An 18355-nucleotide genomic window follows, 5' to 3' on the forward strand; every position below is an offset into this window, starting at 1 on the left:
ACAAAAAACAATATTAAATTAAAGAGTGATAAAAATGCAGGTAAAAACAGACAATAACTTTGAATAATGTTAACGTTTACCCCCCGGGTGGAATTGAAGAGTCGCATAGTTTGGGGAAGGAACGATCTCCTCAGTCTGTCACTGAAGCTGCTCCTCTCTCTGGAGATGATCCTGTTTAGTGGATGCAGTGGATTCTCCATTATTGACAGGAGACTGTTTAGCGCCCGTCGCTCTGCCACAGATGTCGAACTGTCCACCTCCATGCCTACAATAGAGCCTGCCTTCCTCACCAGTTTGTCCAGGCGTGAGGTGTCCTTCTTCTTAATGCTGCCTCCCCAGCACACCACCGCATAGAAGAGGGCGCTCACCACAACCGTCTGATAGAACATCTGCAGCATCTTATTGCAGATGTTGAAGGACACCAGTCTTCTAAGGAAGTATAGCCAGCTCAGTCCTCTCTTGCACAGAGAATCAGTATTGGCAGTACAGTCCAATTTATCATCCAGCTGCACTCCCAGGTATTTATAGGTCTGCACCATCTGCACACAGTCACCTCTGACGATCATGGGGTCCTGGGCCTCCTAAAATCCATCACCAGCTCCTTGGTTTTGCTGGTGTTCAGGTGTAGGTGGTTTGAGTCGCACCATATATAAAACACTGGATGGCACTTAATTTCCTGTAGTTAAATAATTCAAAAACTGAAGTCATTCAATTTCGTCAACCTACATAACCAAAACATTGTTAGCACATTGGGACCACTTATAAGGTACTTAAAGCCATGTGCTAAAAATCTCGGGGTGATCTTGGATTCAAATTTTAAATTTGACAAACAGATAAATGCTGTGGTAAAGAGTCGTTTTTTCTACCTCCGGGTGATCAATGAGCCAAGCCGTTTTTGTCAATCAATGACCTACAAAAGCTCATTCATGCTTCTGTCATGTCTCATTTGGATTACTGTAATGCCCTGTATGTTGGGATATCCCGTACGACACTGCCTTGTCTACAAATGGTGCAGAATGCAGCTGCTAGAGTTGTGAGCAGCAGTAAATAAATGGGTCACATTGCTCCGGTGTTGGCCTTTCTTCGTTGGCTCCCTGTTAGTTATAGGGTGAATTTTAAGATTTTAGGGTTTGTTTTTAAAGCCCTACATAGCTCAGCTCCACCGTACTTAGCTGATATTCTTGTTCCATAATCGTCAGCCAGGCAGCTGAGGTCATCAGATCAGCTATTGCTTTATGTCCCGCTCACACGGTTGAAGCTGAGGGACAATCATGCTTTTGTGGTGGCTGGTCCTAAATTGTAGAACGGTTTGCCCCTCATAATAAGGTCAGCTCCAACACTTCATAGTTTTAAGTTTTTGCTTTTATTCACCTACTCTTTAGCTTATGAATTTGAGTGGTTAAATCTTTCTATTTATATTGTTTATACTGTGTTCATCGTATTAGTGCATTTTTATTTTACATAATTTTATATAAGCTATTTATGATTGCGTGTTGGTATATGTGTGTTCATGTATGTACAATTTTTTCTTTTTGTTTTTCTTTTTAATTCTTTATCTGGCTTTTATTTCATACTGCTACATTTTATATGTAAAGCACTTTGGTCAACTTCTAGCTGTTTTAAATGTACTATATAAATAAATAAAATCTAAATCTAAAACCTAGAAGGTAGTGGTGATGCTGTACATAGAAGGTGGGAGCTGACACAGAGAGAAGTCATCTGATGTCACCAGGGAAGCACACCACTCAAAATGGTCAGAGACAGACTATGTGTGGCAGCCTGATGGAGCCCTCCATTTAACTCCCCCCAGAAGATGCTCGCCTCTGAGCCTATGGGTATGCAAATCACTGCCGACAGTTCATTATAGCAAATCATCGAACTGAAACAGGTGCCAGCTCCACACTCAATCTTTTGTTTGGTGTTCAAGTGAAGTGAGGCTGCAGTGCTATTGGCTGTGAAATGGCAGCCAAGTACACCATGACACAACCCAAATGATCTTCTGTCCCTGTTAAAAAGCAAAGTTTTGAGAAATAAAAACTCCCACTAGTATTTTAAAAGACAGATTTTTATATATTAGAGTTTCTTTAATTTATTACAGCTCTTGAGAATAACAAATGTTTTGGGTATCAAGGTGATATTAATAAGGTTTGCTCTACCATTCAAGTTAAAACGGATAAGGAGCGTACATCACACAATATCAGAATGTACAAAAAATAAAAAAATAATAAAGATCAGGAAAAATTAAGTCATCAGCAGTGTCCAAAATAAATATTTGAAAGAAGCTGAATCAGCAGAAGCAGTCTAAGTCGATACCATCCCCTATGAGGCTGAACTCTGCCAGTCTAGCACCTCCAGGTTTGTGCACAGAGGCCTCAAACTTCCAAGGAGACAATAAACATTCTACAACACGTTACACATTGGTCATGCAAGAATCATTTAGAACAGACACATGACGTCTATTAACAGCAGGTTTTCTAACAAAGTATTGTAACAGAAACCTTACAAACACCATATCCAAGATACCGTGCGCTCTAACAGGACAGATCCATTCAGGTAAGCGGGATTTAAAATCTTCCTTTGCAGAAGACAGCCAACAGTGCACACAGTTTGGAAGCAGTTTACCCAAATAAAAAAACCACATATATATATATATATACATATATATACATATATATATATATATATATATATATATATATATATATATATATATATATATATATATATATATATATATACACATCATGGGTCAGAAATATTCATTTCATACTAAACTATGCCCTCACTACCATCGTCAACACCCCACTCTCCATGTGTTCAGGATACGAGAGCAATGCTGCACGTTTGCATGGCTTGTTTTTCACTTTCGCCCAGCTAATTGTTTCATTTCTTTTTATTGAGGCCCATGGGGAAAGAATTTGTTTGATATTTGGTTCCTTTTGCAAGGGAAGTTTTTTTTCAGTATGAATAAAAGGGTAGGCTAACTGCCTTTCTTCACTTAAAAATTAAAAAGAATGTAAAAAAACAGACATAAACATAGGATGGTCTACTTTATTGAACGATTTTATCAGATGTACAGGTGGCAATCTGAACACCAGGAATGAAAGGCTGGCATGCAACATCGTGGGCAGGGCCACCGAAAGTACAATGTATAGTGGAAATGATGCTACTGCAGTGACGGCAAGAAACCCACCTTAACAGCAGAAGAATGAATCAGAGCAAGGCAAGAAAAGCGGAAATTGGTTGAAACGAACGACTCCCATCCTGTAGTGTGTCTCTGAATGGGAAACTGGTCAGCTTTGTCTCATCATCCAGTATAATGGGAACTAAGAACAATTGGTACACAACATTCAGGTCTTTCTTAAATCCATTTAGTTTGGTTTGAAGCAAAAAGTCTATCAAAAAGATCAACTCTTACGAAGCAAACCCCATATCAACTGTTCATGATTTCCATTAGAACCAAGTTAACATATGAATTCAGCATATCCTACCATCCCTAGAGCTCTCTGACAGCAAAACAGGTTTTGTTTTTTTTTGTTTATAATGATGGCATTCATTCCATGTTGTCGAGTCTGACACCATGAGAAGCTCCAGTTGGATATGTCAAGATCTGCAGAGGAAAGTGAATGATGTTCTTTTGACACGTCTGGTTGTCTCTTTTCCTTTAACTGTCAATGTTTTGAGTCATCGGTTATTTTTAGATGTTGTGCTTTCTTAGTGAATACGTACAAATTTACCACTTTATAAAACGCCTCACTCACATGGATTACCAAAACACAACCTTCAACTACCAAGTACGCCTAATTCCCCGAATGCTGGGAACTGTATAAAGGGAACACTTGGATGCTTACATGCCATGCTTATTATTTTCCCACCAGACCTTTATTGAGTAACAGTAGAGCTGTGTGTGGTGGTGGCTCAGACTTTGAATTTTATACCACAAGGCCACCAGTTCAGTCCCCAGCATTGACTCGCTCTGTGACCCCAAGCCAGTGAACTAACCTGCCTGTACTTCAAGTTTAAAGAAGGTATGCATGTATTTTGAATGGATTTTGCTGGCCCCCTGGAATGAAGATACCAGCCAGTTATAAAATAATAAATAGCTTTTTGGTCCAAAGTGTGCATCTTACCAACATTAACAACTTCCATAAAAATATTGTGTCAGAAGCATAGGGAAAATCTATGTACAAGGCTTGGGTAAGGTAAGCTTGAGGACCCACGGCCATTAATTCCTCCTTCTTTCGATGTTTGATGTTACTCCTGGTCTTTGCCAGGAGGCCCCGCTGATTCCACCCTGGGGCTCATTTAAAGAGTGACAATGTCAGGAGCTGGCGCTTACTGACAAACCCATTTCTAATGAAGGCAGAGTTCCGGGAAGAGACACTTGAAACGAAATGGGAACAGGCTTAGAACGATAGACTAATTACTATTTTTGGACTTTACATTCATTATTTTCATTTCTGTTTTTATTAAACAGAGTGCTTGGACAGACCCCAATTTGTTTACATTCTCTATCTCCCGTCTTATTTTACAATACATACATCCACCCTCAAACACTGATAATGATTCACTTATGTGTATAGGCAGGACCCCTTATGCTGTTACACACATTGGTGGGGCATACAATGACAAGCTCATGTTAACCGTAGGGGCAGGGGATGATGCTCTTGTGTTGTGTGTAAAGATGGGGCATAACACACCGGCAAGTTCAAGACTAGAAAATAATGTGCGGACAAGTGCAAGGTGTAACATTCCAGTGCTACACATAAAGGTAAGCTGTAATGTGTTGTTATGCACAAAAGCTGGGGCAAAATAATCAGTCTACGTGTACAAGTAGAATATAATCTGCTCATGTTACGCACTGTTATGTTCACGTGATGGCAAAGCAAGTACACTTTCAAGTTCTAGCACCTTTGCTTTGAACATTCACAATGGTTAGGACTCGCTGAAAGGCCTTACACTAAAGTTCTCTCTTTCTTGCAGCATGTAAAAAGTTTGACGTGCAGTACAATAAGATGATCTGTTTAGATATAAGTTACTGGGTTGTGAAAAACAAAGTATACCCTGTCGCTTACTAATTCTTATTCCTGGCAGGATGAGCACAGCAAATGAAGTTACAGGAATTTTTGGATATTGGGAAAAAAAGTGGCAGTTTGCCATACCATTAGATAAGATCAATAAATAATCATTGTCTGTGGTGATCTAAAAAGGAAATTGTCATCAGGTTTTGTGGTGATATTTCATGAAGAATCATTATCTGAATCCTTCATTGTATTGTTGATGTGAGTTTACGTTGCATCTTTTGATTAAATTTGTAATTATTTTATACCATACGGGATTCTTAAGAAGAAATATGCTAAGTATGATTAAAATGAATTGAATTTTATGTCAACCATTTCTAAATCTCATAATTATTATCAGTAGTAAACAGCAGGCAGATCACCTAGTAATGTCTGCAGACCAGTTGTACACTGTGCCACCAACAGCCAAAGTGGCTAAGCTGATGTGACAAACAGACCTCAGCATCACGTCACTTACTTCTGTAAGCTACAGAGCAGTGTATATGTTTAAAGAATTGATTAGTTTAATATTTCAATATGACTTTTTGGTAATACTTTAGTTTAGGTACTGCATAAATGCATCAGTTACACATTTACTGTTATGTAATGAGACCTTAACAAAGGCTTCTTTGGGTCTTCATAACGCTTATTAAACATCATTAGATAGGTTATTAATCTCTGTGCAGTGTGGCATTTTAACATGATGGTAAAATGACTTGTTGATATGAAGGATACACAGCTCTTATACTAAATATGTAATATCAGGAGAAACGTGTCTCAGTTCGGCCACTTCAGACCATTCCAAAGTGAAGTTTTGTTAGAAGGTGACATCGTAGAGATGAATAAACACTTTACTGATGCGTTGTAAGTGTTATGAAGACCCAAAAAGTCTTTTATTAAGGCCTTGTTACATACCAGTAAATGAACAATACATGCATGTTTGCAATACCTAAACTAAAGTGTTATTGACTTTTTGAACACAATCTCCAAAGCCCCCAGTCCAGGGTTGTCTCATATACTGTTCCTAACGTTGTCAAGATAAACGTCAGCCCCCTGTGACCCTGTAATTTGGATTAAGCAGGTTCAGAAGATAGATGGATGGAACAGAGCCTCATTAGGACTTCAGCCAGGAATGCTCTCTCTGGCGGCACAAAATCCTAATTAATTATTTATTGTGTAAAGCATTAGGGCAGTTGTTGGGATGGATCAGTAAAAGCAACACGTTTCAAATCAGAACATTTAAAGGGTTGGCTTGCCAGTAGCTGAAATGGAAGAACCAGTAGCTGTAAATGAAGCAGTAATTAGGAAGGGAATCAGCACAGAGGATCTCAACTCTTATTGTAATACAGGGTGGGGCATAAAGATCTCTCAAATTTTGAATGGTTATAAAAAATGAACGAAGCTATCTAAACAAAAGTATATATTTCTGAAAAGTACATAAAAAACAAGTTTTGTTTTAATGGGTTTTAAAAAAATCATGTCAGACAAATGGTGACTGTCATTGGCAATACACTGCTGAAGACGTTCCCGGAAGTTCTCCATCACTCTCTGGGTCATCTCGGGCAGAATGGCATCGATTTCCTGTCTGATCCTTTCCTTCAAATCCTCAAGAGATCGAGGACGATGTTTGAAAACCTTTTCCTTTAGGTATCCCCAAAGGAAAAAGTTACATGGGCTTAAATCTGGTGACTGTGCCGGCTACCCCACGTCTCCCTTTAAGGAGATCAAATGCCCAGGGAACATTTCCTTCAATACTCCGAGCGAATGTCGTGCTGTGTGAGCTGTGGTCCCATCCTGTTGAAACCACACATGTTCTGTCTTAGGTCTGCCAGGTAATATTCTTTTCAGTGTGGACCCAGTTGCCCGAAAGTTAGAAGTCCATAGCAAAATCGTTTTCTGGTCTGGCACAAATGCATTTTGAACGAGCGCGAAGCATGTATGGAACGCTGTTTGCGTCGCTATCACAGAACAGTTGTTCTCATAATATGCTTGAACAACAAAACCCAGATGTTCACCAGTCCAACTCATGATGGGTACTGAAAACGGGCGAGCCTAACCTACCAAATGAGACCTAAAATGGTGTATTTTTTGACAGGGCAAAGGATTGTGACTGAAAAACTGTGATGAAGAAAATTTCAACTTTAATTAGTTTTTCTGGAGCCATTGGTCACTGTTCGTGCTCTGTCATTCTACTATTTACATATATAATACAAAAATTATAGTAATGCACTATGAAGAGCACATCGGTTAATATCATCAAGTAGCACTTCAAAAGGAATATGTTTTGATTCCAAGACAGCTGATTTGCATTTTAATCACATGAGCCTAATTTGCATAAAAAGAAAGAACAGTCAGAAACATTCCATAAAGTGTAGGAAAGTCAGATGGACATCCTGCTCCATTTCCAGACCTGTAGAGAAGCATTCTAAAATATGCTTTTTATTTAAAGTTGTTATTGTAAAAATCCAGACTCACAAAACATTAAGAAACTATAAATTAAGCACAACACTATCACTTGATCAGTGCCCCAATCACTATGTTCAACATTTGTGAGTAAAAAATTGTATAAGCACTACAGATTGCTTCACTTACAGCATGACAAAACCACCATGGCCTCAAACTATGGTGTTCATCCACAGCTCACTGAAGCAGCTCAATTGGTCCCCCCAATCTATTAAAAAATAGACATCCATACAGTCAACCCTACCAACCATGCTAAACAAATCAAATGTCTGATTAGCAAAAATAAACTGATCAAATGCGTTTTCAAGATCTTCTCTTCCTTTTTTACACGCTTCATACAGATCTTTAATAAATAAAGTAGTTTGGTGGATTGTGTAAAGTCATTCAAAGGCATGGTCATGCAGGTCCTTCATGGTCGTGAATGCTGACTTTAGCCTGTAGCGAAAACATGTGCCTCATTTCATTCTTGCAACTAGATGGTTTAACATGGTAAAGTGGTTCTGGAATAGACTGGTACCTCCTAAAGTCCACAATATCAACTTTCACAGAGACACCAGTCAAGTTATTCCAGGATCTCTACTTAGACACTGAAAACATTCTACCTCCAGGAGTCTCCCTGTTCTTCTGTCATTCTCAAAAATAACAGAATTCTTAAGAAATGAAGGGATGATGAAACTGAGATGGTGGCAAACCTTTGCTTCAAAAACAATCAAACCTCCATAGCAGTATCCCATTAAAGTGTAGGCGAGAAACAGCAGACGAGGACAGCACTTGACTCAGCCACACACTAAATGCCAAGGAGTCAATATTTACATTAAATGTTCGTCGACTTTGTTTTCTCCTTATTTATGAGAAGAGCACACTTTGCTGTGTTTTTGCAGGATGTTGAAGGGTTTTTGTGTTATGTTGTTTTTTACTCTTAATAAAGAGAGGACACCGATTCTCAAATCAGTCACCAAGACTATCTTTGGTAGTATTATTAATTCTCTGGAATCCCTCTGTAATTGACAACTACCTGATTGAAGACCATCTTCTTACTCTAAACAGCACGTGAGTTGACACAATAGGGGAGAAAGGTATGTGTGCATCTAGGTAGGCTGGAAAAGTTCACTAAACGATAGGGTGGTAGACCTGGCGTTTCCAACCAAAAATGGATGAGAGTCCTTGATGCACACATAGATACCCCACATACATACATTACACACACACACTCGCACACACACACACACACACACACACACACACACACACATATACATATATATATATATATATTTTTATATACATATATATATATATATATATATTTTTATATACATATATATATATATATATATATATATATATATGTACCTTCCAAGACAGAACAAAAAAGTCTGTACATTTCAAATGTGTCCTCAGCAGCATCACTGCAACATTTCATTATTAAACATTCACCACCCGTGTAGGTTCTGAACAACCACCACCAGCCTCCATACATCAAAACAAGAATACAAGTCTTCAGAAAAGAACTATGGGATTTCAAAGCTTAATATACTGGTACAATTTGGACTAGACTATGTAAAATCTTGTCACCTTTCCTGAGCAATTCTAGAAGCCACTATAACTGTTAATGAGCATTATTACCTGCAGGGTGATATTCACATTACGTTCCTGAGCATCTGTTCGTCAGAAGAAAAGCTCCATCCACCCAAAGAATGAGCGCAAACCCATATACAAATGATTTAGATGCACATGCCACACTGAAGATTATTACAAATGTAGGTAGGATGCTGAAGGCAGACAGACCAAGAGAACCACACAACAGATATAGCATTCATCATGGGTCATTCTTGCAAGTCTAGAAACACTACTACCGCTTGTGGAGCTAAAAAGCATGACATTATTATGTTTTGAGATTTTCTACATGTTTTTTCTAAAAAAATATCACTGACCTTTGTTCCCTATTTAAAAAGATAACATTTTGAAATTCCAAAGATCTTTCTCGATGACCGTGTATATAAAGAAAACATTTCCAGAGCCACTAGACATTAGGTGGTGTTAATGCAATAAGGTATTTGGGACTGGAAGCCAATAGGTTAAAGCTGAAGGAAGCTGTTGAGTTCAAGTGGAACCATTCATTGTGAGGTTGGGGGGGGGGGGGTGCACAAAGGATGGGGGATTCTGCAGAATATATTACAAAACAAAACTTTGTGTGCACATACAACAGGTACAGCAGCAGTGGAATGGCATGCTGCGGACTGCTGAGGTCCCTGTCCATAAGGAATATGTAACAAATTCAACTTCTTTTGTATCACCTTGACGCATGTTTTCATGTTAACTGTGTGATGAGAGTGTCCCGACATAGCATCCCCCCAGGGCTGCTCTGGGAAGTGTGTGCATGTAGAGTATTGTTCCTGCCCTTCTCACTATTATTTCACATAGGCATGACTTGACTTGCTGCAGCCCCCCCCCCCATCCCCCCAAACCACCCTCCCCAACCCCACTCTCAAGCTCTCTCCTTCGTACTGTTGCCTCTTCTTCTCAATTCATCTGCTCGAAAAACTTGTAAGTTGGGTTCTCGTAGCCGTGGTTCTGCATCTTAGTGAGTTGGCGCTCTTCAGGGGACAGCATAGGATCAACCTGCTGGGAACACAGCCAAGAAATAGATTAAGAACACATTAGATGCATCAAGCAAGTGGTCCAGTTTACTCCATTTCTCACCTGCAAGGAAGGAGAGAGCAATACAAAAAAACAAATTACAAATATCAGTGCTTAGAAAACACATGTATGCCTAAATATCTGCATTGTTCATGCTCCATTACTCCATACTAATGTCCCACCTTCTCAGGAAGCTACTAAACATGCAGTACTTCTTATAGCTGCACAAAATTAAATTATTAAATTAGAAGCATAGTCACACACACTTTGTGGATGAAGGATATTCAAACTTAATGCGGTGGAAAACAACAACCTTCATGGCTAATGAGTGGACTGGCTGATCAATAACATAAATGCACATTTGTTAATCCTCTTTTATTGATTTTTGCAACACTGCCTTGTGTGTTTGCTGTGATCTCCTGTGCTACAAGGGACCTCTTAATGGCTGTTCTTGGGCCTCCTGTAGTTGAGGTACAGAGGATAGACTCAGGGTGGTAGACAGATTCACAAAGAAAGGGAAGAAAAATATATTATTTTATTCAGTGCCAGAAATCGGAATCACAAGGGTCACAACTGAATGCTCGACTCCAGAAGCTACCTCCACTGTAATGGGTTCCTTCCGAGGGTTCTTCTCTCGGCAGAACACAACTCTCTCTATAAGAGTTAATCAGAAGGCTCTCACAGCTCACCTTTCGATTCCAGAAGCTACATCTGCTCTAATTAGTTCTTGGGAGTGCTCGTTCTTCAGCAAAACACAACCTTCTTTGCAAAGTTTAATCAGAAGGATCTCACAGCGGACACTGCTAGGATGAATGACTGGCTGAATGAATGAACTCCCTGACTGGTGACTCTAGCGCCGCTTTACATGTCTGCAGGATTCCTTGAGCCAGTCCTGAAGGATGCCTCACCTGTCTCTACCTATACAGGCCTACGCTGCCATACTTGTGATGTAATGTACTAATACAGGCCACAACACCTATTCCTAGGGATGCAGACCTGCACACGTGGGTATGCGTACATGTGAATGCCTCCTCTGTCCAGGCACCTTTCCTGAATACTGCACAGGTAACTTTTCCTAAGGACCTCATTTCCCTCACAGCTTTTCTTATAAATTTGCCGGCATCTAACCTACATTCTTTTCCTTGTGGCTATGAAGAAACTCTGTTAACAACGACATTTCTGCTCACGTGTAACCTGGTGCCCTCCTGGACCCCTGCATGAACGCTCTGCCTCCCAAAGAGCGATTTTGTAAAGCTGCCTACCCGTTTCTTCCAGGTGAGTTCTGCTGCATGTCTATAAAACAACCAAGTAAGTTCAAATAAAACTATAAGTATAAATAGTTTAACCTGCTAACTAACCTCAGCTCCGTGACACACGTCCCATAACAGCTACTAGAGGCAGAAATATGCAAAGGCACTGACGCTCATTAATATAAAAGAAGACAGTGTGTGCCAATTTATGTAGGATCACATATTTATTGTATTGTGTAGGAGTTTGTCTGCTTTTTGAATTTGACAGGACTCTTCCAAGTCACGAGCATGCAAAATATGAACACTTTTGCTTTTGCTTGTGGACGCAAGGTTCCTCTTTGCCCAGACCAGTGCTCATCACAGGTACTTTGGTCTCGGCACTTATGCATTTTCATTTTTAGAGTACCAGGAGTTTTTCTTGCATACTCAGTCCCGACAGTGTTTTAAGTGTTTTAAGTTAGCCAACCCTCACCAGTATACAGTACATCTAATATACATTTTACTTTTCAGAGTATTGCCATCTTTTCTTCCATACTACTTCAATACTACAGTATGATTATGACATATGTGCTGATGTGCCACTGTCTCTTAGGACCGTATGCTGAACATGTAGCCTTTGCTAAACTTCATTAGCCAGGATGCACTAAGTTAAGCAAGCCGGCTCACACTTCATTATTTCTGATTTTCCCCAACTACTCTCCTAGTCTTGTCGGTTAAAAGCAAGCTAAGTAAATTTGTGATAATGTCAGCCGGCTTATAAAAGGGCAACAAGAAAATTTCCGAAACAGAAGAAAAAGCAGCACTTATTAAATCAAAGATAATCAAAACTCACTGAAACACATACTGATAGTCAGCAGCAAGAGCAAGCGAGCGCCTCTCCAATCAGCGCTACTAGCAAAGAGCCTATCCTTATTTTCTTTTTATTGGTATAGTTTAGAAGCATTTCACAAATTCATTTTCATAGAGTGTCCCTATGGGTCCCTCTCTCCATTTGGCGTGTGCATATGGCTATTCTTGTTTCTTCTTTTGAGGACGCTTATTTTGTTTTCACTTTAACCACTGGCCCAGACTATTTGAATTTTACTCCTATTCTGTAAGTGTGGAGTGGTGGCTCTGAGGCTAGGGATTTTCACTGGTAATCAGAAGGTGGCCAGTTCGAATCCCATAAATGCCAAAAGTGACTCTAGTCCTTGAGCAAGCAACTGCAATTGCTCCGTTCTGGATATGATGTTAATCTGCATCCAGCCCTACAAGTAGGCCCTCCAACGTGCAGGGAAAAACCTGGGGGTTGGTGGCAGAATTGGCACTCCAGCCACCATAAAAAAATCTCACATTGGTTCAATTCCATCTGAACTAGTGTGGTGCTGAGATGTCACCCGCTGAACGGCTGCACTCGGGTCCCAATCTAGGATCTTGAGTTTGTTCGTCATGTGATGGGTGCGGCATTGCGCTGTATCAGTGCATGCTCCTTACCCCCCCCTCTCTCTCTCCTCCTCTGTAAGTGTACATTAATAATGAGAAGATAGCATGGCAGGAAACCTTCTCTGTTCAACTTGTGTTAAATCCAGAAGATTAACAAATATCTCTACTACTTTGATCGGGTGTCTATAACTTTATTTATATATATATATATATATATATATATATATATATATATATATATATAAAAATAAATAAATATATATAAATAAATATAAAAAATATATATAAATATATATTATATATATAATATGCTACCGTGGCTGTCCTTTTGTCTGTCTGTGCAGGATTTTAAATCACCTGTAGCTCGCAAACCGTTTGACCTATTGACCTGAAATTTGGTACACATATACTACATGATGTCTGCTATCCATTTCAGGGTGATGATTGACCTCCAAGGTTATTCCTCTTTTGATTTGTATTTTATTTTATTGCAGAATCAACTCTCGGCAGTGGCCAACAGGGTGGCCGTGTGGCACATGTGTATGGGCGCCGTTCTCATCCCTACCACCTTCTCCGTCACTTCCCCTACCCCTTCATATCTTAAATCATTCTTGAGGCAGATTAAAGACTTAAGTACCAGCTTAACTGAAAAATTAAAGAAAACATACTAAGTAATTGCAACACAAACACTGACTTAATCAGTGGAGAAAAGAAGAGCTGTTCAGGAAGCAGCAAGCGTATCAACCTCTGAGCAAACAAATGCTAAACGTACAGAGAAAGAGGATGAAAACTAGGAATACTCAAGTCAAGTGTATTCACTGCACTTATCTGCATTATCTGCATCGTTACTGGTATTACGATATTTGTTGATACACATTATGTACTGCTGTAATAACTTTTAGTGACATAACTTCCAAGATGACACACTGCAGAAGACTGGAAGTGGAGGGAGTTCTATACATTTTGATCTTCTTCTTCTTCTTTCGGCTGCTCCCGTTAGGGGTTGCCACAGCGGATCATCTTCTTCCATATCTTTCTGTCCTCTGCATCGTGTTCTGTTACACCCATCACCTGCATGTCCTCTCTCACCACATCCATAAACCTTCGCTTAGGCCTTCCTCTTTTCCTCTTCCCTGGCAGCTCTCTCCTTAGCATCCTTCTCCCAATATACCCAGCATCTCTCCTCTGCAAGTGTCCAAACCAACACAATCTCGCCTCTCTGACTTTGTCTCCCAACCCTCCAACTTAAGCTGACCCTCTAATGTCCTCATTTCTAATCCTGTCCATCCTCGTCATACCCAGTACAAATCTTAGCATCTTTAACTCTGCCACCTCCAGCTCTGTCTCCTGCTTTCTGGTCAGTGCCACCGTCTCCAACCCATATAACATAGCTGGTCTCACTATCGTCCTGTAGACCTTCCCTTTCACTCTTGCTGATACTCGTCTGTCACAAATCACTCCTGACACTCTTCTCCACCCATTCCACCCTGCCTGCACTCTCTTTTTCACCTCTCTTCCACAATCCCCATTACTCTGTACTATTGATCCCAAGTATTTAAACACATCCACCTTCGCCAACTCTACTCCCTGCATCCTCACCATTCCACTGACCTCCCTCTCATTCACACACATGTATTCTGTCTTGTTCCTACTGACCTTCATTCCTCTCCTCTCTAGAGCACATCTCTACCTCTCCAGAGTCTCCTCAACCTGCTCCCTACTCTCGCTACAGATCACAATGTCATCAGTCAACATCATAGTCCACGGGGACTCCTGTTTAATCTCGTCTGTCAACCTGTCCATCACCATTGCAAATAAGAAAGGGCTCAGAGCCGATTCCTGATGTAATCCCACCAACTTGAATGCATCTGTCACTCCTACCGCACACCTGGTTGAAGTGGCTCCCCACTTACTGTTTAAAACTCTTTGAGGATCTTGAAAAGTGCTATTTAAATGTAATGAATTATTATTATTATTATTCTTATTATTACTATTACCTGTGGCAAACTGAATTGATTGGGCATTGTTTAGGAAGTTACACAAATGTGCATATACGTAAGGTCCCACAATTTACACTACTTGTCAGGACAAAAGTAAGAAGCCATAAAGTTCATGGAACGACTTCCACGATAAAATTGTAGTGAAGCGTAGATCATGGCAATTAAATAAAACCGTTTATAAAGCATTGAGTGTTCACATGAGCACAGTAGCCTCAATAATTGAGAAATGGAAGAAGTTCGGGAGCCACCAGGTTTCTTCCTAAATATGGCTGTCTGAAGGTCCTTACTCAGGGAGGTAACCAGAAACACAACATTCACTACAACAGAGCTTCAGAAGACCTCTACCAAGATAGGAAAACCATCTCAGCAGCAGCACTCCATCAATCAGGCATTTATGGAGGAATGGCTAGACAGAAGACACTCTTGAGTAAAAGGCATGTGACAGCCCACTTGAACACTGAGAGCAGGAGGAAAAAGAGTCTCTGATCTGATGAGACAAAAATTAAACTCTTTGGCCAAAACTAAAACTTCCATGTCAGGCAAGACCATCATCATTTGCCTAACACCATCCCTACAGTTGAAGCATGGTGGTGGCAGCAGCGTGCTATGGTGGTGCTTCTCAGAGACAAGGACAGTGAGAATGATAAGAATTGAGGAAAGGATGAGTTCAGCCAAATACTGAGAGGTCCTTGAAGTAAACCTGCTTAAGGGTCCAAGTGACTCAGACTATGGTGACAGTTCACTTTTCAGAATAACAATGTCCTGAAGCATTCAACCAAGGCAACACTCGAGTGGCTTCGGGACATGTTTCTAACTGTCCTTGAGTGGCCCAGCCAAAGCCGTGATTTAACCCCATAGAAAATCTAAGGAGACCTGAAGACAACAATTTACAGACGCTTCCCATTCAATCTCTCGGAGCTGGAGAAGATCTGCCAGGAAGAATGGGATAAACTGCCCAAATCCTGGTGTGCAAACTTTGAACAGACTTGCCCAAGATGATTCAAAGTAGTAATTGCTGCCAAAGGGTTTGTACTAAGTACTGAATTAAGGGTCTGAATACTCATATGAATGAGAGATTTCAGTTTTTGATTTTTAATAAATTTGTGAACCTTTCTGATAACATGTTTTCATTTTGTCCCTATGGATTATTGAGTGCAGAATGATGGACACAAATAAAAAATGCATCCATTTAAAAGTAAATGTATACCATAATAAAGTATGCAGAAAGTGAAGGAGTCTGAAAACATTCTAAATCCACGGTAAGCGAGAACTGTTCATCTTTCTGTGCAACACATCCCAACTTTGACAAAATTTTGCAGGAATATGCTTATCCTGCCTATCAACTTTCAAAGGTCATGAAGCCAAAACACTTTTTGTGGCAAAATGACGTAAGCAGATGGCATAAGCAGTACAGCAAAACTGTGAAAAAGCAAAACTCTTTGCTTCCCAAATGACAAAGCGGATGAAAGAACTAACATCATTGCTCACAAAGTCACAATTAAACCAAGAAAACAGAGCAGGTTACATGTCTCTTTTCCCATTAAATTTGACAAAAGGAGCCCAGATGTACTTCCACGGTGGAAAGGTAGTAAACAAAAGGCAAAAAAACAAACAAACAAAAAAAAACAGGATTTGGGGGATGATGTCAAATGTTAAAATTTAAAAGTACTAGAAAGTGTCCAGCCAAAAAGAGCAGAGGGAACTGAGTCTAAAACTCCAATACAAATTCCAAAGAGTAAACAAATGCCAGAAAAGTCCTAATTCCACAGATACATTTTGCCATAGTTAACACACATACTGTAGATTTTGGAGAAGTATCCACAAGCTTGAACATGGCATTGAAATACCAGCGACTCAATGACGTCAGGTGTTGCATCTTCTGGCTGCCATGAGCTAACAATTGGACGTCATTGCAATAAACACAAACACACATGAACAACAAAACAAAAAACAAAATGGTGATGTGACAGGTTAAATTAACAAATGATATATATTAACAAAAATAAAAATGTATAATGTATTGCAAAATATGTAAGAATTTGAGAAGGGTATGTGTTAAGACCTTTCAATCACTGCTTCGGAATGAGAGGACAATGCTGAATTTCCATAGATTAACAGAAAGCCTCCAAATCTAAAAAAATAAGGGCCTAAACACTGTCACCTCAAATGTACGAAGCGACTATGGCAGAACTCTACCAAGCATTTTAAGAAATTAAAGACAACTATTGCAGTAACTGCTTATAGAAAAAAAACAGTTTCACTCTTCTTACGTTTATCAATGGAACTTAAAAAAAGAACATGGCAGTCTCTTTGTTACATTATGAAGTGACTATCATAATTACAATAACATTTCTGAGTTGGGATATCCATGCATGACTCACCTCCACAATCCCATGGCTGATTGTCCCATATGGTTTCCGACGCACTAACAACAGGCTGATCACCATCACCATAGCAATGGCAACTGCAACCACTAGCAGACCAACCATGGCCCCTCGGTTAAAGGTTTCCAAGGCATCTGGCTCCTAGTAATCAAAGTAGCATAAAAGAAAACGTTAGAAGGCTTGGTCTAATAAGTGGGCTACAGTGTTTAGCACCACTACTTAACTGGTCCGCAGACTTTGGTTCGATTAAAAGCCTTGTCATTCTGTAAGTGGAGTGAGCCAGCTCTTCTTGTGCTTGTGTCTGTTTTGTTTCTGGACTTTGCCTTTTTCCAGAAATGTGCATGTTTAGCAAACTGGCAGGGTGTTGCTGAATCCTCTGGTACATCAGAAGGTATAAAATATGTGTCATAAGTTCCTGGAACTGGCATCATTTCGGTCTTCAGGCAGGAAGGGTCTTGAAGGGTACCTGCATTTATGCTTTTCAGCATTGATGCCATGCCTGCCACTTCAGGAATCTTCTGCTCAGCAACAGACAATGAAAGAGAGCCATTGCTGCAGGCTTGGAAAATGATGTTTGTTCATACTGCGTCTGAACAAAGGCATGTACACAAAACCCTTTTAGGTTCCTGCACATGGGGTGTTGATGGAAACACCAGTGACTTTTCTTGGAAAGGAATGAGTATGATAAGATAAATATTCAGGATTAGCTGTTGGTTTGTCATGAGTGGCAGTGACATTTGGCTTGACGCAAAGCTGATGTTGCGGCAGTGTCACTGTTCTTCTTGTTCCACGTCTGACTAGAGTATGCAATATTTGTGTATATGACTTTTGTTTGTGATGAAGTTCTGTGCAATGTGCAATATATTTTTGATGCTCAGCAGATGGCACTTGCTCGAGTTGTGTGGTTGACCATTTGCTTTCATGTACGCAATTTGTTTTGTGATTGAAATGTATGACTTTTGGTTATCAGTTGGCCTGTGCAATGTGTTTCACTGTCAGTGTCCTGATCAGAGTAAATAACTTCAGTTTGGGATGAAACCAACCAGTCTGCTGCAAAGCTCTGAACAGATGTCAGTTCAGGTAGGTAGCTGTCCATGTCTGTCGTGCCCGCATCAGTGCCATGCGCGTGTGCAGAG

The 18355-nt window shown here is 40.0% G+C and overlaps 1 protein-coding gene across 2 annotated transcripts in view; it reads right to left on the minus strand.

Annotated features, from left to right (window-relative positions):
• Positions 1-2049: 2049 nt before the first annotated feature.
• aplp1 (amyloid beta (A4) precursor-like protein 1) overlaps positions 2050-18355 on the minus strand; it is a 240709-nt gene continuing 224403 nt past the window's right edge. Inside the window, exons 16-17 of one of the 2 annotated variants that reach the window (XM_028823632.2) lie at positions 17217-17360; positions 2050-10145 (exon numbers count right to left, since the gene is read on the minus strand). In XM_028823632.2, the coding sequence (XP_028679465.1) occupies positions 10047-10145; positions 17217-17360 (243 nt within the window). In that variant the 3' untranslated portion in view covers positions 2050-10046. Of the gene's footprint in view, positions 10149-17216; positions 17361-18355 lie in introns of both variants that reach the window. The other variant, XM_028823631.2, reaches the window with a different exon arrangement.

Source organism: Erpetoichthys calabaricus, chromosome 17, assembly GCF_900747795.2.
Source record: "Erpetoichthys calabaricus chromosome 17, fErpCal1.3, whole genome shotgun sequence".
In the NCBI taxonomy this organism is placed as follows: domain Eukaryota; kingdom Metazoa; phylum Chordata; class Cladistia; order Polypteriformes; family Polypteridae; genus Erpetoichthys; species Erpetoichthys calabaricus.